This window comes from Rhamphochromis sp. 'chilingali' (assembly GCF_963969265.1).
Source record: "Rhamphochromis sp. 'chilingali' genome assembly, chromosome: 15".
Taxonomy (NCBI): Eukaryota; Metazoa; Chordata; class Actinopteri; order Cichliformes; family Cichlidae; genus Rhamphochromis; species Rhamphochromis sp. 'chilingali'.
In genome coordinates this window covers 2,069,631-2,092,051 of record NC_137942.1, presented here as the reverse complement: position 1 = coordinate 2,092,051, position 22,421 = coordinate 2,069,631, and the positions used below count along the sequence as shown (strand labels likewise).

General features: G+C 42.4%; 1 protein-coding gene across 1 annotated transcript; it reads left to right on the top strand.

Annotated features, from left to right (window-relative positions):
• Positions 1-4,400: 4,400 nt before the first annotated feature.
• On the top strand, positions 4,401-17,452 carry LOC308411360 (uncharacterized protein). Its single transcript, XM_080905243.1, has 10 exons — positions 4,401-4,500; positions 6,233-6,253; positions 6,443-6,605; positions 6,738-7,006; positions 7,609-7,754; positions 7,841-8,405; positions 8,573-8,744; positions 15,016-15,269; positions 15,408-15,505; positions 15,710-17,452. The coding sequence occupies exons 1-10, from the start codon at positions 4,446-4,448 to the stop codon at positions 16,085-16,087; spliced, it is 2,121 nt and encodes a 706-aa protein (XP_080761369.1). The 5' UTR covers positions 4,401-4,445; the 3' UTR covers positions 16,088-17,452.
• The last annotated feature ends 4,969 nt before the right edge of the window (positions 17,453-22,421 follow it).

The window sequence follows — 22,421 nt, the reverse complement described above, 5'->3', positions numbered from 1 at the left end:
TGATGAAGACTACCCCACCACCTCGAACATTTTCATCAAAGAAATACCTGGAGCACACCAATATGAACAGACTGCTGCTTAGAGATGTGGATCGATAAAGTAAAGGGGACTCACAGAGGCTCAGATCCCTGTGCTACGCCTCCGCCTCCCCCCGTCAATTATTTGAATTTCAGCTACACCAGTTTTCTTTACAATAATGTAACTCGTCTGTAAACTGTTTATTTGCACATTTTATTTTATTCTTTTTAACTTTTTATTTAGTAATTATTGTGCTAATAAACAACCAAACAAGCAACATATTAACATTCTCTGACATAAGACCATTTAGAAAACACACACACACACACACACACACACACACACACACACACACACACACACACACACACACACACACAACAGACCAAGATTAGGTCAATAACATGTCGTGGGGAAGAGTTATGGCTTCGTGCTACAATGTTCCAGAGTTCTGGTTCATATCCATCTTCAGTTGAAAGCTTGCTGTCATTCTGTGTGAACTCTTTTCAGTCTCTGTTTCATTGTGTTACGGATGGTGAGCTTGTTTGTTTCACAGTTATCATTTTCTTAGCTTTTAGTTCAGACTTTACTTCTTAGGTTAAATTCGTAATTTATTCTGTACATCGTTTAGACCTTTGTTCATCTCTTATCTATTATGTAACATGCATGTCGTACTGTGTATGATTGTGTATGTGACAAATACATTTGAATTTGATTTGATTTGGTATGTGTGAGTTTCAGTTCAGTTCATGTTCTCGGTGACTCAGTCTGATATTTCTGTTTCTAAATTTCATGCGAGGTTTAAGATAAAGACGTGCGGAGGGAAACACTTTTGACACAACACGATGTGCTCAGTGGAAACATCAGCGTTTCACTCGTTCTGAAACACTTCCTGTTCATTCGTTGATTCTGGGAAACCTGATGCAGTTTGACCAGTTTATTCCTGACTGGGCTGCAGGCCTATTGTTCACAGTCCCCAGTGTGCAGGTCCCGCTGTCACTGCAGATAAATGAAGCATGGAAATTAATTGGTTTCATTCACAAAGCAGATGTTTGGCCTTTTATAATCTCTGGGTGAGTCACAGAAGATGCTTCCTTAAACGATCCCCCCAAAGGCCATCCTGGATCCTCGTGCACATTTGAACCTTATATCAGAAATCCTGCTTTCCACAGATTTACAGGAATGTTGTTCTGTTAAAGACGTATGCTGGGAAGGCTTATCTGCTTTTCCCGATTCTAGTGAAATAATGAGGTCTCAGAAACTGACTCCCATTGTTTTGGTTTTATTTCACAGTCGCCGACGACAAACAGACACAATAGAGACACAATAGAGCTCACATACTCTGTGTGCTGCTCGTAAGTGGCCTTCAAGAACTCAGCCAATCAGAAGAAAGCCCACTTTCTTAAAGAGACAGGAACTAAAGCGGCTTGTTTCAGATAGTTTCAGTCCTTCATGAGTCCTCCTTTAATCCCTTAACATAATTTTTTCTTCCTTGTTTCTTTGTTCAGGATGAATTTGCTGCCATTGCTGCTTCTTGTCTTCAGATGGTTTTTCAGTCATCACCTTTCTCGTTGGTTTCAATTAATTTCTTGTAATAATTAGCCTGCAATAATCCATAATAATACTATAATCGTGTGCTGACTCTCAGATTGCTCATATATGTGGAAAACGACCTGCAAACATGGAAAATCTGATGTTGGTGTAACGGACTTGAATGTTACCACCGTCTGCTGCTTATTTTAATTTACTTTAACCTGACTTTAGTTAAAATAGAGTATTTCTACATCATTATATTATTGATAAACAATCGTCTGCTGTGTAAAATTGTGAGCAAATGTGTAAAGTTTGACGTCTGAGTTGATTTGGAAGGAAATCTGAATTATCTGAAGCATCAGGTCAAACTGCGCCGTACAAAGTTGAAAGGAGGCTGTGTGGCGTTCAGCGAGAATGTTGACAGGTGAGATTCACCTGATAGCAGCCTGTCGTTGTTCTTCCTGATAATAGGACTTTTAAAAATGTTCCATTACCCATTACTGTTTATTTTACGTAACTGTGCAAATATTTATTCTGATCTGAGTGAATAAGGAAAAGTGCTGAAGACTCATTGACTGATTTATTTCAATTCGGTGCAGGAAATAGTTTAACCTAAATCTAAAAATACTATCATGTAATTACACCACATTACAAACGAAGTAACATTTATTTTCTGATTCAGTGTCAAGTGACTTAACAAACAAGTAAGACGGTTTTAAAAAAGGCCGTCTTCTACCGCTGCTCCATTGAGAGTGTGCTGCACTGCATCTGTGTGTGGTTTTCCAGCTGCACTTCAGAGGGTCATCAATATGGCCCAAAAAATCATTGAACATCCTCTTCCCTCCCTGAAGGACCTGTACAGTACTCGCTGTGTCAAGAGGGCACGCAGCATCCTACAGGAATGTACACACCCAGGACACCGGGTGTTTAAGCTGCTGCTGTCTGGCAGACTCAATGACAGCTTTTACAACACGGCAACAGCCCTAATCAATGCAAACAGCTGACCTGATTGGATACCTCCCTGGACTTTTTAAGTTACTGTGTCGTGTTGTTTTCTGCGTCGTGCAGACGCAGGACAGTTTCCAATTTCTTTCTACTATTGTACTCGGTATGACCGTGCAATGATGATAGAGAGTTATCTGTTATCTTTCAGAGGTTGTCACCATGGCGTCCCTCAGGGCTCCATTCTTGGCCCACTTGTTTTCTCATTGTGCGTTTTGTTCCTCAGGTTCAAAATGCAATTTTTCATTCAAATATGACAAGCTGTATCACAACAACAAAAGTCTCACTAGATAGTCTGACTAGAACAAAATAATTTCCAGATAGACCTGCTCTATTACCTACCATGTTGAGACTTACCGCTCTGAAGAGTCTGATAATTCAAGTTAAAAGATACAAAAAGGCAAAATATGTATATATTTTACAAAATGGTCTCAGGAGGAGGTGCTGGCTGTCATATTGTGGTCTGGGATGTGGGGCCTCCCTCTACTGCAGATATGGAGGCGGTCTGCTTGCCTCCACTCAAGAGAGAAGGGTTACACTTCCTGGGTCCGGGTACGGGTTGCCCCTCTGGGGGCAGGGGTACCTGGACCTGGGATATAGAGTATGTTTGGGGAGTGTGAATGTGTGCACAGTGTCTATTTGTGTCTGTCTCCATGTGTCGGATGAGTGCCGAGTATTTGTTTGTGTATATGGGGGTGGGAATGCACCTTTGTGTCTGCGTGCGCCTGTTCGTCTGTGTCTATATGTCAGGTAGGGTCTCAGACTCCGCTCTCTGGGAACATCTCAGGCTCTCCGAGGTTTGGAGGCCCATCTCCCCTCACCACACTCCCTGCCGGTGGCTGATGCCCTCAGACGTTGGTGTGTTGGTGGCTCTTGGTGTCTGGGGCTGGGTGCTCATGTATGTACCGACTCACTCCTGGTGGCCGATTGGCCAGGTGATCAAGGTGTTTTGTTTTTCTTTTTTTTTCCTTTCTCCCCATCTCTTCTATTTTTCTTTCTCTCCCTCTCTTTCTTTCATTCCTTCTCCCTGTCCTATCCCTCAGTCATGTCTGTCCCGTCTGTAACAACCGAAAATCAAATCAAATAAATACATAATTATAATAAAGGTCAATCAAATGGACCAATATGGCGAGGCCATGATGATCCACTTGGTAAAGTAAATCCACTTCGCATCTTTCTCGGCCCTCAGACAACAGTTTTGATGGTTAACGATCCAAACGGGAAAGGCAAAAAAAAAAAAGGTCTCAGTTATAACTAGAAGTGTAAACATCTCAGTAAACATTATAGATGTCCAAACTCGATATGTTCTTTGAGTCTACATTTTAGTTTATATTGGTTAAACGTATCTTTAAATAAATTTTACTTGACCTTCAGTAATAATAATAATAATAAAAAAGGATGATACAGCCTTTATTAATCCCACAGCTTGGAAAACAAGAAAATGCATTAAATTAATGTCTGTGATCTTGTTTATTTTTAAAAACAAGATTTTGAAATCAAGGGCCAAGAGCCTGTAGACTCTCATGTTAATGAAATTCTGCTGAGGGGATGAAAACAAATGACATCTGAGAAAAGGTCCTCAGGTAAACACAACAGATTAAAGAAAATGCTTCAGTCTGTAGCAGTCTGTTTGATTTCCTGATGTGAAATCAATAATTAATCCTAAAAAATTAAATAATTAGTTCAAAAGTTCAACATTGCTGCCTGAAACCTGAAATTCCTGTTTAATAGAGCGTGTCTGATGGGGGGAGGATCAGGTGAGCTGGAGGGAAGTGTTGGGCGTGTCGTTAGACAGGTGTCTGGCAGAGGTGTGTTTAATGCAGACAGAGAGGAGGAGGAGAGAGGAAGGGTATTTATGCCTCAGCAGGTCTGGAGGTTTGGATCTTACAGCGATGGCTTTCTACAAAGTGATGTGTTTGGCTGCTGGGCTGATGCTCCTGACCCAAGGTAAGAGCTCTCTGCACACACCTGCATCAGGAACGACTCAGAGGGTGAAAACACTCAGGAGCACAGCGCTTCACTGTAAAGTGGCACTGCTGCATAGTCATCACATTTATTGAAGAAAAAATGTGTGTCGGTTTATGGTGACGGCTGAAGCAGTGATGACAGGTTCCTTCATCATGGTTCAGGGCAGGAATTGAGCGACTTACTGTGATGGCAATACACCTCGCTATGAGCGCAAAACGAATGAATCCACAGAAGCAGAGTGAACCTAATGAACCACGTAGTGTTTATGGAGGGTGGCTAAACATATATTCAGCTGTAGAAACATCAGGCGCTTGTGCTGAGCTGAATGTTTGAACTACAAACACACTGATGGTGATGGTGATCTCACACACAGGTACTGCCTACGTATAACCAGTGGACTCCTTTAACATCTCGTCAGGAACTGCAGTAATACTGCAGTAGTATTAGTATTACAACGTGCAGCGTGTGTACAGTATTTCTCTGTGTGGTTTCTGTCTGAGAGATAAACATCATCAGTGTTTTCATCCTGCTGAGTCACACAGTAACCAACTCCCCAACTCCCCCCCCAACCCACACACACACACACACACACACACACACACACACACACACACACACACACACACACACACACACACACACACACACACACACACACACACACACACACAAACCAGTCTGCTGTAAGAGCGAGCTGATCTGGACCAACAACATTATGAGATGAATAAATTTTGCATTGATTTTAAAATTCTTTTACTCACTTATAAAATCTTAAATAACACTGCACCTTGCTATCTAAAGAACTTCTCTATGTGTTTAATCCTAAAAAAGCACTAAGATCTTCAAACCAGATGCTCTTAATGCAACCTAAGTCTAGGCTGATCATGCCTTTGCTATTACAGCACCTAGACTGTGGAACAATCTCCCTATTGCCATTCACACTTCTTAGTCTATGAAGCCTTTAAATCTTGCTTGAATGAATCTTTTTACCCTGGCGCTGTCTTAACTTAGTTTGACTATCATTTGGCTGGCTTCTAACTTTGTCTTGTCTTGTGTTGCTGTTTGGTCGATTTGTCTTATTTTATTTATTTCCTAATTTGTGAAGCACTTTGATTGACATTGTTGTTTTTAAATATGCCATATAAATACATTTTGATTTGATTTGATAATCAGCTAATGCAAGCTAGCTGTATGGGAGCATCACTGACACCTGATAATTAGTGCTCAGTAACACCCAGTTAAAATCCTAGAATTTCACCTAAACTGGAGATCAGCCTTCTTGGACAGTTTGTTCGTACAGCAGCCATATTATTGGTTAGATGATGTCATTAAAAACAGTCCAGAGGTCCTGCTCAGGGACTCCAGTTAGCTGAGGTGAGGCCTAGCAGAGAGCTAGTAGCTACAGCCGCCTGTGTCGCCATCCACCTTTCAGCCAAAGAGACCACGCCCCTAATAACGTAAACTTATTAGTACAGTTTAAATAGGTGAGTTATAAAAACAGGTGTTTTGAAGGAGCAAACTATGGGGACTGACTCACGGCTGCCTCTACTGGACAACAGAGGAACTGCAGGGGTTGGCTTCATTTCTCAGAGGCTTGTTTATAACTAACCACAGACAGTCAATTTTCCACTATTATTACAGACAGTGAACTAATCACAGACAGATAAATGAAGATTTTTAGTTTTAAAATGGTTTGTTTTCTGTGTTTCAGAGTCTGAGTCACAGCTGGATGGTAAGAAAAAGCTTCTTTGTGTAATGATTTAGTTTTATGTGTAATAAATCTTTAGTTTCATATGAATATTAGTTTGTGAGTAAACTGTAGACTCCCAGGATCACTGTGTCCTCACTCAGCAGTTTGTAGTGCTGAGAGTTTACAGCTCCTACAGTAATGCTCACTCTGTGTTTTAATGTCGGTCTTCAGTTTGTGGTCAGCCAAAGCTCAACACCAGGATTGTAGGAGGACAGGTGGCCCCTGTTGGCAGCTGGCCCTGGCAGGTCAGTCTGCAAACATCTGGGTCCCACTTCTGTGGAGGATCCCTCATTAACAGTCAGTGGGTGCTGACTGCTGCTCACTGCTTTGAAACGTGAGTAATGAGGCTGAAGCTGCACTCTAAACAAGATTTAAAGACGCTGTGAAGTCAAACTTTATATATGTTTTCTCGTCTATAACAATTGTAACAACTGTGCACTGTTCGTGTCGCTCCTGATGATCTCAGCAGTACTCCAACCGGTCTGACTGTGAATCTGGGCCTTCAGAGTCTACAGGGATCTAACCCCAATGCAGCGTCTCGGACAGTAACACAGATCATCAACCATCCAAACTACAACTCTGGTACCAACGACAACGACGTCTGCCTCCTGCAGCTCTCCTCACCGGTGACTTTCAACAACTACATTTCTCCCGTCTGCCTGGCAGCTTCAGACAGCATCTTCTACAGCGGTGTTAACAGCTGGGTCACCGGCTGGGGCGATATAGGAAGGGGAGGTGGGTCATAAAGACACAAGATCGTTTTTAGAGAAATGATGACAATAATACAGGGAACAAGTTTGCTATCTCAGAAATATTTAGAGCAATAAGATGTTTCCATGAGGTTAAATCTGTGCAGAGTTCAAAACCAGAAAGAATAATTATGTGAATTAAACAGTCTGGAAGTGCTGGACCTGCAGCAAACATGCTGTCTGCACGATGATGTCAGGTCAAAATGATCCTTGGTTAAAAGAAAGTATATTTTCTGTGTATCTGACACTGCCCCCAGGTGGTGTTAGACAGTTACTACATGATGACGACCATCTACTGTCTGTGTGTCAAGTTTATTTCTGTATCACGTTTAAAAACAGCAGCTGTTGTGCTTCATCTAAAATACTCAAATAACATAAAACAGGACAAGATGACAGAGCGGCATCAAAGTCATGTGACTGTGTTCTGCAGAGAGCTCCAACCCCAGCGGACAAACATGTTTCCCCATCTTTGTTTGCACACATGACTACACTTTGTTTTTAAGTTTGGTGGAGCCGCCCTTTTGTTTGAAGGTTAATCAGTCACATGTTATTTATTACAAACTGATATATTTATTTTACCCCGTTCAGTGTCCCTTCCTTCTCCACAAAACCTGATGGAGGTGGAGGTTCCTGTTGTGGGAAACAGGCAGTGTAACTGTAACTATAGAGTGGGATCAATCACTGGCAACATGATCTGTGCCGGGTTAAGTGCAGGAGGAAAGGACTCCTGTCAGGTGATTGTTGTTACCTGTGTTTGGCACATTTTCACCTTCTACAGTTTCTTCTCCTCAGCTAACAGTAAATGTTTCTGCTCTCAAAGGGGGATTCAGGAGGTCCAATGGTGAGCAAGCAGAGCGGTCGCTGGATTCAGGCGGGAGTCGTCAGTTTTGGGGAAGGTTGCGCCTTGCCTAATCGTCCAGGAGTCTACGCCAGAGTATCCCAGTACCAGACCTGGATCAACAGCCAGATCTCCTCCAACCAGCCGGGCTTCATGACGTTCACGTCCACTGGGACCAACAGTGACCTCAGTGTCACCTGCACAGGACTGCCACCAGTGCCAACCACCACACCTACTAACACCACCACACCTTCAACCACCACACCTACTAACACCACCACACCTTCAACCACCACACCTACTAACACCACCACACCTTCAACCACCACACCTTCAACCACCCCAACTACTCCTATAACCACTACAACTTCCACCACCACAACCACCTCCTCTGCAAAAGCCACCACCCCTACCACCACCATCACTACCACCACAACCACCACCCCTACCACCACCACCCCTACCACCACCACCACTACCACCACAACCACCACACCTACAACCACCACCACTACCACAACCACATTGCCTCCAACCACTCCCCAATGTGAGTTTCCATCACATTAACACTTTGTTTCCTCTAAACTTTTAGATAATACAGCTACTGCTCTCTGACACTTTCTGAATTCTTCACTACCTGAACTTGAAGTGATGGTTTTGTGTGATCCAAGTTTTTCCTGCCTCTTTCTGTCTCTCCCTGGTTCTTCTCCTCAGCCGTGGTCTGTGGACAAGCTCCAAGAACTTCTGGGATTGTGGGAGGAACCTCAGATGCGACAGCCGGCTCATGGCCGTGGATGGCGAGCTTACAGAAGAATGGAAGTCACGTGTGCGGTGGGACTCTGGTGGCCTTGGACTCAGTGCTGAGCCACGCCAACTGTTTCTCAAGGTGAGTTGCAGCTGAAGTTGAAGTTTGCACAGACGATAATTCAGTTCGATGGGTGAGTTAGTCAGTATGTTACCCTCTGATTAGTAAATTCTCTTTCTGATGTTAAACTGAGCAATTTTTAAGAGTTTTGAGTTCAGACATCAAGAGAAAGGGTGAATCTGACAGAAGAACTAACACACTCATTGGTGACTGAGCTTCAACAGGGAGATCAGTTTGAGAACAGAAAAAACCCCTCAGCACATGAGTCAACACATCTCACAACATAGAAGACAAAAGCTTCGAAGGGGGTGGGTGGTAGTGTAGGTATGTGTCAGTGTACATGTGTGTGTTTGTGTTCAGCTGAGAGAAAGTGTCCTTTCACCCGGTTAGGCAAAAGTCAACAATCTTCGGTCAACGTGGGTGGCCTTGAATGAGAGAGGAGAGTCACAACCAGAGATGGGCAGTAACGCATTACTTGTAACGCGTTACTGTAATCCGATTACTTTTTTCAAGTAACGAGTAAAGTAAGGGATTACTATTGCAAAAATGGTAATTAGATTACCGTTACTTTCCCATAGGAACGCTGCGTTACTGCGTTACTAAATCCGTGATTTTTTGCGAGAATGTCTCATGACAGTGACGTAAGCGAGTGCGACGTTAGTGACAACAGCTGTGTGCAGATCAACAGTGGATCACATATCGAGTGCAGAGAGAGTATGAGCGTGCAGCGTTTAAGGCGTGGAAGTACTGACCTTACTTTGAGTTTGACTCCATAAAAAGTGACAAAAACATTAGTGTCCGCTGTGCGTGGGAAGAAAACTTCTTTTTACAGTGAAAAAAACCCTAAACTTCCAACAAGCACCGAGTAGCTACGACGTGATGGGAAACTCACAGAGAAACTCGCGGATTCTTCCACTGACCGCGGCACACCTGCACCAGGGTAAACCTCCGCCTACCCCACTCCTGCTTTACAGGTGAAAATAGAGCAACAGGACCGCTGAGTCTTTGACTTTATTTATTTTCTGCTGTGTTTTACTTGCATCTATTTGAAAGAGTGAGTGTAAACACAAAAAATATTTTATTTTATGTGCTGGAATGTGCAGAAAATAGGTTTAAATGTTAAACTAATTTCTTCCAGTCAGAGAATGTTGCATATAATTAAATTTTTGCTTGATGCATAAAGTTAAAAGATTAAAACTAATAAAACAAGTTTAAAAAAGAGACTTTTCCATTTGATTACATTTTGTATGATGGATTATGTAGAAAAAGTAGAATTGGGCTGAAAGATCTATCGCTTTATCACCTCTTCAGGTTGTAAATCGTGTTTTTAAAAAGTAACTAAGTAACTAAGTAATTAATTACTTTTGAAAATAAGTAATTAATTTTCTGGGATGCGGGGGGGGGCATGAGATGAAGATGGTTCTGTCTCCCACCACCTGCACTGGGTTGGTGTGAACAAACTGCTTCCAGTTTTACAGTAGGTCTAATGTCCATCACTGGTCACCAGGTCTCTCAATTCCCGTTGTTCTTCTTCAAGATCTTATCAATATTGCGTAGTACTCACAGCCCTGCCATTATCTATCATGTCAGCCAGCCTTGTGGGATTTTGAACAAACCCTGCTTCTTGTTCTTTGATAAGCCGGTCCGAGCCAGCCCCAATCAGCCAGAACTCTGTGGGCATAGAATAGAATAGAATAGGATAGAATAGAATAGTCCTTTAATTGTCCCACAAGGGGAAACTTGGATGTAACAGCAGCAAGAAAGACACATATACAAACAAAGAGTACACAGGACAGAAACACTTTTTTCTTTTACATATTTATATCAAGGACAATGGTTACCAAAAACAGAGTACTGTTTAGAGGTAATTATTAAATCATACAGATAAGAGGCAAACCCAGGCTGTAGAGTGAGTCAGTTGATAAAATACTGCAGTTACAGCGCTGATGTAAACATCTGTGTTTGTTGGGAGCAGTTCTGATTGTGCAGTCTGACAGCTGCAGGGAGGAAGGACCTGCAGAAACGCTCCTTCATGCATCGAGGATGCAGCAGTCTGTCACTGAAGCAGCTCTGCAGCAACATCTACATGCATGGGCTGGGAGACTCTGTCCATCAGAGATGCTATTTTGGCCAGAGTCCTTCTGTCTCCCACCACCTGCACTGGGTCCAGGGTGCATCCCAGAACAGAGCTGGCCTTCCTGATGAGTTTATCCAGCCTCTTCCTCTCAGCTGCCGATAAACTGCTGCTCCAACATACCACACTGAAAAAAATGACAGATGCCACCAGAGTCATAGAAGGTCTTTAAAAGCGCTCCCTGTGCTCCAAATGACCTCAGCCGCCTCAGCAGGTAGCGTCTGCTCTGACCCTTCCTGTACAGAGCATCAGTGTTGTGGCTCCAGTCCAGTTTATTACTCAGGTGAACACCCAGGTACCTATGAGAGTCCACTATCTCAATGTCCACTCCCTGGATGTTCACCAGTGTCAGTGTGGTGGGTCTGCGTCTCCGGAAATCAAGGGTGTAGATTTGGTTTTGGCATTGGTGGGGACGGATGATTCAACCACCAAACCCCGCCCTGTTTCTTTTTTGTCCTTTTTGTTTTTGCTTCTTGATAAAAGGAGAAATATACTTGCCTACATATGCTATTCTACATGCTTTTAAACCATTTAAAATTACAATTCATAGTTTTATATGTGAATTATATAATGTTAAATTACTATTAAACAAATGACTAAGTATTTTAGACTTTAGGTTACTTCAACCATATTCCATACAAATCAGGTATCATACAAAAATAAAAACAGCTTCAAATACAGTCATGACAATAAAAGAATATGACTTTAAGGATTTAACAACATTACCTCAGTTATAGTACACCAACATGTCTTATACATTAGCAGTAAGGGAACACTGAATGACCTGGTGGGCTTTGTCAATAAAACTACTCATCTAAGATGACCACAAAGTAACAGATCTCTCAGCAAAATTATGCAACATTTTAGGCACTGTTGCCCCGATCAACTCAGTGAGCTGGATTTTTTTTATTCTAAACATGAACTACTGTTACAGCAACAGACATGGACACAACAACTCAATGTTCACTATGTGAAGCAGCCAAACACATGCCTGCTCCTCTCGTTAACTGAGATAAACTGCTGGCATATTGGTTTTACATCTATACTGTCCAGCCTCTCCTGGTGGACATGGTACAGCCTCTGTAAACTAATATCCTGGCTGCTCGAGGCTGCAGTTTTCTCTGACAGTTTCAATCAAAATTAGAAATGCTGCTCTGAGACTGAGATAACCAATAGTGCTGCCTGTTGTGCAGTTAGTTTCCAAAACACGTTATTCATGGTTACATACACTTTTATACTGATGTGGGCCAATGCCTAGCATAGCCTGTAACGTTATTATGACGGACACATTTTATGAGTGAACTTGGCTTTAAGTGACTTACAGGTTTCTTTGAAAAACACTTTCTTATATCCAGCTTCTTCCTCTTTGCTGCCGTCCTCCTCTCCTTCTTGCAGGTCCTGGCAGCAGGCTTGCTGCTGCTAAAACTAAACAGAGCTCCCTGAAAGGCTCAGCCAATCACATTGGCCATATTTGTCACATGACGTAGGACTCCAGTAGAGAATGTAATTTCACTCTTTCTGCACCGCTGGGTGAATGAGACGCTGACAGATCTTTTTTTTTTCTTTCTATCGGGTTTGATTTCTTTACTCGAAGAGATCAAATTATTGGTGGGGACAATTCAATAATCGCTGGATATTGGTGGGGACATGTCCCTTCCGTCCATGCCAAATCTACGCCCTTGCCGGAAATCCACCACCAACTCCTTGGTTTTCCTGGTGTTGATCAGCAGGTGGTTCTGCTGACATCAGTCCACAAAGTCCAGAGTCCACTGTCTGCACTCTGAGTCGTCCTCACCTGTGATGAGGCGACTATGGCAGAGTCGTCAGAGAACTTCTGTAGGTGGCAGCGTGGGGAGTTGATGGAGAAGTCTGCAGTACGGGGGCCCCACAGGGAACTGTGCCAGCACAGTTCCCTGTGGGGCCCCCGTACTGCAGACCAGCGTATCAGAGACACAGCCCTGTGTCCTCACCAGTGTTGGTCAAGTTACTTGAAAAAAGTAACCAGTAACTAATTACTGATTACTTCCCCAAAAAAGTAATCCCGTTACTTTACTGATTACTTATTTTCAAAAGTAATTAACTCATTCACTGCCATTGACGTCTATAGACGTCAATTACGTTTTTCAATGGGAGGGGCTATAATACAACCTTGTCACAAACCAAGAAATATTAGTGTCAAAGGCACTTTTCTGCTTGAAATGTATTTTTCACAAAAAGCTCGTTTTCTCCCTTTTTTTGGTCAAAACAGGCATTTTTGGTGGAACCCACCTCTCTTCTACAGCTGATTACTAAAGAATGGAAAATGGTAGAAACAAGCTTTTTTTTTTGGATGAAAGAAGAGAGTCTGTTCTTCATTTTGGTAGGTTCAGCGTTTATATGATCATAACACACAGTTTTCTGTGGCTCTTCAAAAATGAGTAAAAATGCTCAAAAACCCTGGCAGTGGGGAGTTACCTGATTTGAAAATGGCTGGCAGTGAATGAGTTAATTACTTAGTTACTTAGTTACTTTTTAAAAACACGATTTACAACCTGAAGAGGTGATAAAGCGATAGATCTTTCAGCCCAATTCTACTTTTTCTGCATAATCCATCATACAAAATGTAATCAAATGGAAAAGTCTCTTTTTAAAACTTGTTTTATTAGTTTTAATCTTTTAACTTTATGCATCAAGCAAAAATTTAATTATCTGCAACATTCTCTGACTGGAAGAAATTAGTTTAACATTTAAACCTATTTTCTGCACATTCCAACACATAAAATAAAATATTTTTTGTGTTTACACTCAGTCTTTCAAATAGATGCAAGTAAAACACAGCAGAAAATAAATAAAGTCAAAGACTCAGCGGTCCTGTTGCTCTATTTTCACCTGTAAAGCAGGAGTGGGGTAGGCGGAGGTTTACCCTGGTGCAGGTGTGCCGCGGTCAGTGGAAGAATCCGCGAGTTTCTCTGTGAGTTTCCCATTACGTCGTAGCTACTCGGTGCTTGTTGGAAGTTTAGGGGTTTTTTCGCTGTAAAAAGAAGTTTTCTTCCCACGCACAGCGGACGCTAATGTTTTTGTCACTTTTTATGGAATCAAACTCAAAGTAAGGTCAGTACTTCCACGCTTTAAACGCTGCACGCTCATACTCTCTCTGCACTCGATATATGATCCATTGTTGATCTGCACACAGCTGTTGTCACGAACGGCGCACTCGCTTACGTCACTGTCATGAGACATTCTCGCAAAAAATCACGGTTTTAGTAACGCAGTAACGCAGCGTTCCTACGGGAAAGTAACGGTAATCTAATTACTGTTTTTGCAATAGTAATCCCTTACTTTACTCGTTACTTGAAAAAAGTAATCAGATTACAGTCAAGCGTTACAAGTAATGCGTTACTGCCCATCTCTGGTCCAAACATACTGTGGGTGTTCTGTGAGGTAGTCCAGTATCCACTGGGTTACTGATGTTGTCCTGTTGCAGCTGCTCCTCCGTCTTCCTCCTGTATTTTTCCTTCCCTTGCCTTATCTTTCATTTCAGCTTCTTCTGGACAGCGCTCACTTCCAGATCTAAAGACTCTCTTCTTCTCCTTGGGGGAGCCTTAATTTCAGGATTCATCCATGGCTTGTTGTTAGAAAAACACCGTACCTTTATGATGGGTACGGTGTTGTCCACACAGAAGTTCATGTAATCCGTAATGCAGTCTGTGATGCTGACGCTCCCACTCAAGATGCTCCCACTCAAGAAAGCCATGACCTGCTGTTATTTCTTAGCTAGTACGGGAGGACTGTCGGCTAAAGCTGGCTCAGATGAAGTGCTCAGCCTCTCTCTTCCATAGGCATCAGTCTATTGGTTATGTTTAATAAAGTGTCTCAAATTTAGGTGAACTTCTTGTGTGGACTCTTTCCTTGTCACTTCCTATGAGACAGTTCATGACATCATTTAACTTCCGTTGTATTTTGTGCTGTAGCAGGTTTTCAATTGGCTAGTTCTTTCTTCAGTTGAAGTCTGTTTGACCTCTCAGGGCCGTTGTAGCTTCACCTCTTTAATAAGACCCAGGCCTGAATGTCACCAGGATCAAGTCTGTAAAACTTGGGTCCCATGAAGTTGAGTGTAAAGGTGTAGATTTTGTTTGAAGCTGATGAAGTTTATGTTTGTGTGCTTCGTTCCTCCCACAGCTCCCCTGTAGCGTCCGAGTGGACTGTCGTGTTGGGGCGTCTGAAGCTAAATGGATCCAACCCCTTTGAGGTGACGTTGAATGTGACAAATATCACTCTGAGCAACACGACCGGGACCAACATAGCCATCCTCCGTCTATCTGCCCAGCCCACCCTGACCGACTACATCCAGCCCATCTGCTTGGACAACGGGAGAACCTTCGCCGAGGGCTTGGCGTGCTGGGCGGCCGGTTGGAGTCCTGGAAGAGGAGGAGGTGAGTCAGCAACATGAAGGCTGACAGAGTTCTGCCCAGACTCTGCACCAGTCCATCTCTCAGATTACACATGTGGACCACTGCACTTACAGTTTCTTTAGTCAAACATCAGGATTTTCTTATCTTTCATGATGTTAGCTGAGGAAGTTATGCAGCAGTTTCAGACCTCGGTGGTAAACTGTGGGAACTCATCATCGAGTGAGAGCATCTGTACAGACGTGTTTGCACTGCAGCAGGTAAATGACTGGATTCTTCTTCTTATAACACTGTCTGCTGACATGTTGTTTATTCTGGATCTTGGATTTAGCTGCTTAAAAGTAAATATAATAATCATAGTCCAAACTTTCTGGTAACAAAGGTGTATTAAACTCTTCCTTTGAGTCGCAGGAAAATATAACATATAACATTAAAATAATAACTGACCCTTTCCGTCTGTTCAGGGTGATTCTGGCGGCCCGCTGATGTGTAAGCAGAGCGGCTCTTGGTTCCAGGCGGTCGTGTTAACAGCTCGAAGCCCCTCTGCCAGGAGGAGACGAAGCTCAGTCATGACCTTCACCAGAGTGAGCTCCTTTGACTCCTTCCTGACGAAGACGCTGGGGACACTCTTGTCTCCACCCTCCACGACCACCACCACCAACCCCACCAGCGCCTCCAACACCACCATCAACCCCACCAGCACCTCCAACACCACCACCAACACCACCACAACTACCTCACGCCCCGTATCACAAAGCAGCGGGGGTCATCCTGCTCACTCCTTCATCTTTGTCTTCTTCCATCTCGTCAGCCTCACCGTTTGTCTCCAGCTCTTCCTGTAGAGAGTCTGACTTGATCGACATGTAATGGACACAAATGAATGTGAACAGGCTTTGACTCTAAGACTTTACAGGCTTAAAGCTCTGCCTGCTAATCTTTGACTTGATTCTGAACTGATTATCTACAAAGAGCTCAGTGGTGACGTTTGGGCGAGTTTACTGTCGGCTAACGGCGCCTTAGGTGCTCCACTTCCAAGAAAAGGAAGCTGGTTGTACAATGTGTGGCTTGAGCTCTGACTGACAGGGGCTTTGAGCTGGACTCTGGTTTAAGGGTGTAAAAATGAAGAAGTTCTTTAAACTTGCACTGAACATTAAACGGTAGCTCAAATGTTTAGAAGTTCATGTTTTCTTAAGCTAAACAGATCATTAGTGTGTCTGCATCACTGTTACTGTTTCATATATATCTCTAGATTTTAATTAATGCAACAATGAAAGATGTGAAATCTGCATATTTTATAATTTATTTAATTTTTTTATTATCAGATACTGATCATTGTACCTGATCATCATTGTGAACTCTGTTTTCAGGACAGAATAGATTACTTGTAACCTTACAGTCACAAACATATTGATGATTACAGACAGAACTGAAGTTATTCTTGCAGTCTTTGGTTACGTCCACACGTACACGGGTATTTTTGGAAACGGAGATTTTCCGTTTTCGTTTTAAAAAATAGTCCGTCCACAGGTAAACGCAGAAGTGAAGGAAAACGCTGCTAGGAACATGCCAAAGCAACAGGTGGCGATATATTCCTAACCGTGCAGAAATGTTGGCCAATCAGAAGCCTAGAAGCCTCAGTGGGAAAAAGTAAACAAAGCTGGGGCATAGAAGCAGAACCGAGTCGTATGTGTGGAGGGACAGTAACTGTGTGTGTATGTGAGCATTTAAACACTGCAGAGAGTACAAGTAACAGTATTTTGTCATTTCACCGAAACAATAACGTGGCGCACAGTGTGACGTCAAAAAAGGCGCACACCTTTGACGCTGCGTTTTCTGTGTTTTTCTCGTCCACACTAAATGCAAAAACAGAGCTTTCGAAAATATCCACCCTGGCAGGCGTTTTTAGAAATCTCCATTTTCAGTGACCGAAAACGGCGTTTACGTGCGGACGAAAGGTGCAAACGCATAGAAAAATCTGCGTTTTCAAAAATACCCGGGTACGTGTGGACGTAGCCTTTATCAGATTTAAAGAAGCATCATTTAGAGATGCTGGAAACAAGGGGACATGATCGGACTGTCCCTCTTCTACCTCGCATCTGGGCCACAAACACTTAAGCACTTAAAGAATATTTGCTTTGAAAACTGTTAAATTGCACTGAAAAAGAAAGTTATTTAAATGAAGAATAAACAACTAAAAAACTTCTTGTAAATGTGTAAATGTAAAAATACAAAAACAACAACAAAGAGCTTTGTTTTTTTTTACTCTCCGCACAAACTAAAGAGACAAAATAACGTGAATAATTTGCTTCCAGTTTGTGGTGCATTGATCCGTCTCTGTTGCTTTTGGGCCTCCTTTGCTCACTTCCCTTCTCTCCCCTGTCTGATTACCTCTGATTACCTGTTTCATAGGTGCTTCCCTGCTGGTCTCGCTGCTCTCATGTCAAATTCTCAGCTGAAGGAGGTTTGTTGGTCATCTCACCTGCTTTTCGTGTTGTTTAAGGCTGAAGAGATGCCTCATTACTCACCAGATCGCTGCATCAGCAGGGACCTGTCCAGTATTCAGAACACCTCTCGACTTCACAACAGTGTTTGTGTCCACGGAGCTGCCTGCGATCGCTCAGTCAAAGCTCTCCTGTCTGTTGAAAATAGAAATAAACCCTGGTAAACCCTAAACACTGGTTTTGTTAAAGAACAATCTGGACAAACGGATTCTGACGCAGGCTGTCTTCAGGAAACCAAGGAGAGCAGCGGGGCGAGCAAGGCCAGGTACTCCGTCACTTTGGTGCCAATCCAGCTCTTCTCAGTCTCCACCTGCTCCAGCAGACCCCATTGGAAACAGCCCTGCTGTCGTCACAGCTTTTTATTCCAGTGCTCCCCAGCGTGGTATGAAAAGGAAAAAAACAAAACGCTTGGACAATGTTAGCATAATGGACAGGTTCACACAAACGCAAAGCAGGAGATGAAGCATCGCTGAACATGTTTCCAAACCAACTCCATTCCAAGCCAAAGACTAGAAAATATGGTGAAGCATATTTTCATATACTTTGGCTTCACCTGCACAAGTGCCGAGGTAGGTCTCCCTGCAGAATTAGTTTTCCCTGTCGGGAGCAGCGCTGGGCTGTTCAAATCACGGACAAACAGGATCCCACAGCTGTTTATGTTTTTGAACCCATTTTGCACAGAGAGGCATTTTTTGAAAAATGTATTGATTACACAGGAAAAAAACAACTACACGAAAAATAATCACACCGTGACGCCTCTGCCTTTCTAAATGGAGGGACAGTAACTGCGTGTAAACCTGCAGACAGTCAGATTAACAGTATTTTGTCTCTATCTGCCATTCTGCAATTCATCCCATGTAAACAACGTGGCGCACAGCGTGACGTGAATAAAGGCACATACCTTTGACGTTGTGTGACGAACTCTGTGATTCCTCGTCCACACATAAACGCAAAAAAGGAGTTTTAAAAAATCTCAATTTTCGGTGATTCGAAACGCCGTTTACGTGTGGACGAAATGTCCAAGCGCATAGAAACAGCTGCGTTTTCACAAATACCCTTGTAAAATGTTTGGGGTTTGGAAAAACAAAATATGGGTGTGTGTGGCGGATGTGTTTGTGCGTGGGGGGATATTTTTCTTGTAAAACAAAGGGGTCCTAGCAAAAAATGTTTGGGAACCACTGGTGTAACCGACGATGGGAAACATCTGTCTGTTGTAGGTCATCCTGTGCTGTTCCACTGGCTGACAGTTGGTGGCAGTAAAACGAAGTAAATGTAGAAATGTAAATGTAACCCCTTCATGTGATACGCCTGTGATTGTGTTGTGTTCTGGCGTGAAAGTAAGAGGCAGGAGACAGCACTGGCTCTTTACTGCACATCTGCAACACAGAAATACAGCTCTGATCTGTGTGTCACATGCCTGCCAGGACACCTCTCCTCCGGCCATGCTGAAAGGAGCTGTGTCTGCAGCTTCATTAACACTACAATAATATAATAGATCAAATACAACAAATTGTTTTACAACATTAACTTAAGCTCTCTGAAAACAAAAAGCACGAAATAAATAATATGTCACTGAAAAATCATCAAAAACAACTTATAAGAACAATAAACAAAATAATTAAAAAACAAATAAACAGTCAGACAAATACGATTGAATAACCAGGACCCAATATTCTAGTGCTTATAGTTCAAACATTATACTTAAGTACAATCAAAATAATAATCGCCATCCAACAGGCAATAAAACACTGTACCATAAAAACAATGAATGAAAGACCGCATCCCCAAAACATAAGAACATCTCCATATCTGCAACACAGAAATACGGGTCTGAATGAGAACTTATCACTGCCGTCATCCCTGAAAACTGGCGGCCCCTTGATGTCTGATTGCAAGACAAGTTTCACCCCAGACAAATTTAGCTCAGGAGGTCCCTGCTCAGCCTTAAAGGCCCCAGTAGACATACTGGTCTCCTTATCACCTTGCAGCTGGGCTACAATGGACTGACCAATCTGATTGGCCAAATCTGAGATGAGTGTACTCAACCCAGCATTGGAAGCTTTCTGCGGGGTCTGAATGTCACAGGGGGAACCTGGAGACGAGTGGAACAAAACTTGGGAGCAAATGATACACCAAGTTTAGGTGTCTGAACCCCATCCCCAAGAAACCACCCTCGCCCCAAACTCACATGAGAGGAAACCTCCCCATCAGGAACACCACTTGCCTCTGAACCAGATGCTGACTCCATAATGATGAATAAAGCATCTGGTTCACAAAAAAATTCCAAATAGTGTAACTGTACAAAACCAAACACAGTATTTGTAACTAACACTTGATGTTATTCAGGATCAGAATTGAGCAGATTAAATATCCAAGCTCATTCAAAAAGTCTTACACAAGCTAGGAAAAGTAACCAACATGGAACAAGGGCAATTACGAAGAGCTCCCCACAGTGATCAAGATTACGTCGATGCTTGACAAATCCACAGTGTCACGGCACCAATGTAACCCCTTCATGTGATACGCCTGTCGTTGCGTTGTGTTCTGGCGTGAAAGTAAGAGGCAGGAGACAGCACTGGGTCTTTACTGCACATCTGCAACCAGAGATGGGCAGTAACGCGTTACGCGTTACTGTAATCTGATTACTTTTTTCAAGTAACGAGTAAAGTAAGGGATTACTATTGCAAAAACAGTAATTAGATTACCGTTACTTTCCCGTAGGAACGCTGCGTTACTGCGTTACTAAAACCGTGATTTTTTGCGAGAATGTCTCATGACAGTGACGTAAGCGAGTGCGACGTTAGTGACAACAGCTGTGTGCAGATCAACAATGGATCATATATTGAGTGCAGAGAGAGTATGAGCGTGCAGCGTTTAAAGCGTGGAAGCACTGACCTTACTTTGAGTTTGATTCCATAAAAAGTGACAAAAACATTAGTGTCCGCTGTGCGTGGGAAGAAAACTTCTTTTTACAGCGAAAAAACCCTAAACTTCCAACAAGCACCGAGTAGCTACGACGTAATGGGAAACTCACAGAGAAACTCGCGGATTCTTCCACTGACCGCGGCACACCTGCACCAGGGTAAACCTCCGCCTTCCCCACTCCTGCTTTACAGGTGAAAATAGAGCAACAGGACCGCTGAGTCTGTGACTTTATTTATTTTCTGCTGTGTTTTACTTGCATCTATTTGAAAGACTGAGTGTAAACACAAAAAATATTTTATTTTATGTGCTGGAATGTGCAGAAAATAGGTTTAAATGTTAAACTAATTTATTCCAGTCAGAGAATGTTGCAGATAATTAAATTTTTGCTTGATGCATAAAGTTAAAAGATTAAAACTAATAAAACAAGTTTTAAAAAGAGACTTTTCCATTTGATTACATTTTGTATGATGGATTATGTAGAAAAAGTAGAATTGGGCTGAAAGATCTATCACTTTATCACCTCTTCAGGTTGTAAATCGTGTTTTTAAAAAGTAACTAAGTAACTAAGTAATTAATTACTTTTGAAAATAAGTAATCAGTAAAGTAACGGGATTACTTTTTTGGGGAAGTAATCAGTAATTAGTTACTGATTACTTTTTTCAAGTAACTTGACCAACACTGTCTGCAACACAGAAATATGGCTCTGATCTGTGTGTCACGCGCCTGCCAGGACACCTCTCCTCCGGCTATGCTGAAAGGAGCTGTGACGTGGGCAACCATGCAGCGCACACACACACACGAACGCACACAGACTCAGATCATACAGGCAGGAGATTAAAATGCAAAATGAAATATTTTTTTTTTTTAAAAAGGGTTTTGGGTGAAATACACAAGTATTTAACAAAAATGTTACACCAACAAAGTTTGAGACGCAAACTGTATAAAAGGATTGATTTGATTGAAAAACACTAATATATAATTTCCAACTGGTTACACATAATCAAGTCAATTTACAGTCAAAGTGGAAAAAAAAATCATTTATCCCCAAGGGGCACTTAAGATAGATGATACCTTGCTGACCATACATACAGTCGTGGCCAAAGGTTTTGAGAATGACACTAATATTAGTTTTCACAAAGTTTGGTGCTTCAGTGTTTTTAGATCTTTGTGTGAGGTGTTTCTGTGATGTATTGAAGTATAATTACAAGCTCTTCATAAGTTTCAAATGCTTTTATTGAGAATTACATCACGTTTATGCAAAGAGTCAATATTTGCAGGGTTGGCCCTTCTTTTTCAAGACCTCTGCAGTTGGCCTTGGCATGTTGTCAATCAACTTCTGGGCCAAATCCTGACTGATAGCAACCCATTCTGTCATAATCAATGCTTGGAGTTTGTCAGAATTAGCAGGTTTTTGTTTGTCCACCTGCCTCTTGAGGATTGACCACAAGTTCTCAATATGACTGAGGTCTGGGGAGCTCCCTGGCCATGGACCTAAAATGATTTGTTTCCCAAGTTACTTAGGTATCACTTTGGCCTTATGGCACGGTGCTCCATCGTGCTGGAAAAGGCATTGTTTTTCATCAAACTGTTCTTGGATAGTTGGAAGAAGTTGCTTTCAGGGGATGTTTTGGTACCATTCTTGATTCATGGCTGTTTTCTTTGTCAAAATTGTGAGTGAGCCCACTCCCTTGGATGAGAAGCAACCCCACACATGAATGGTCTCAGGATGCATGAATGGTCTAACCCTATC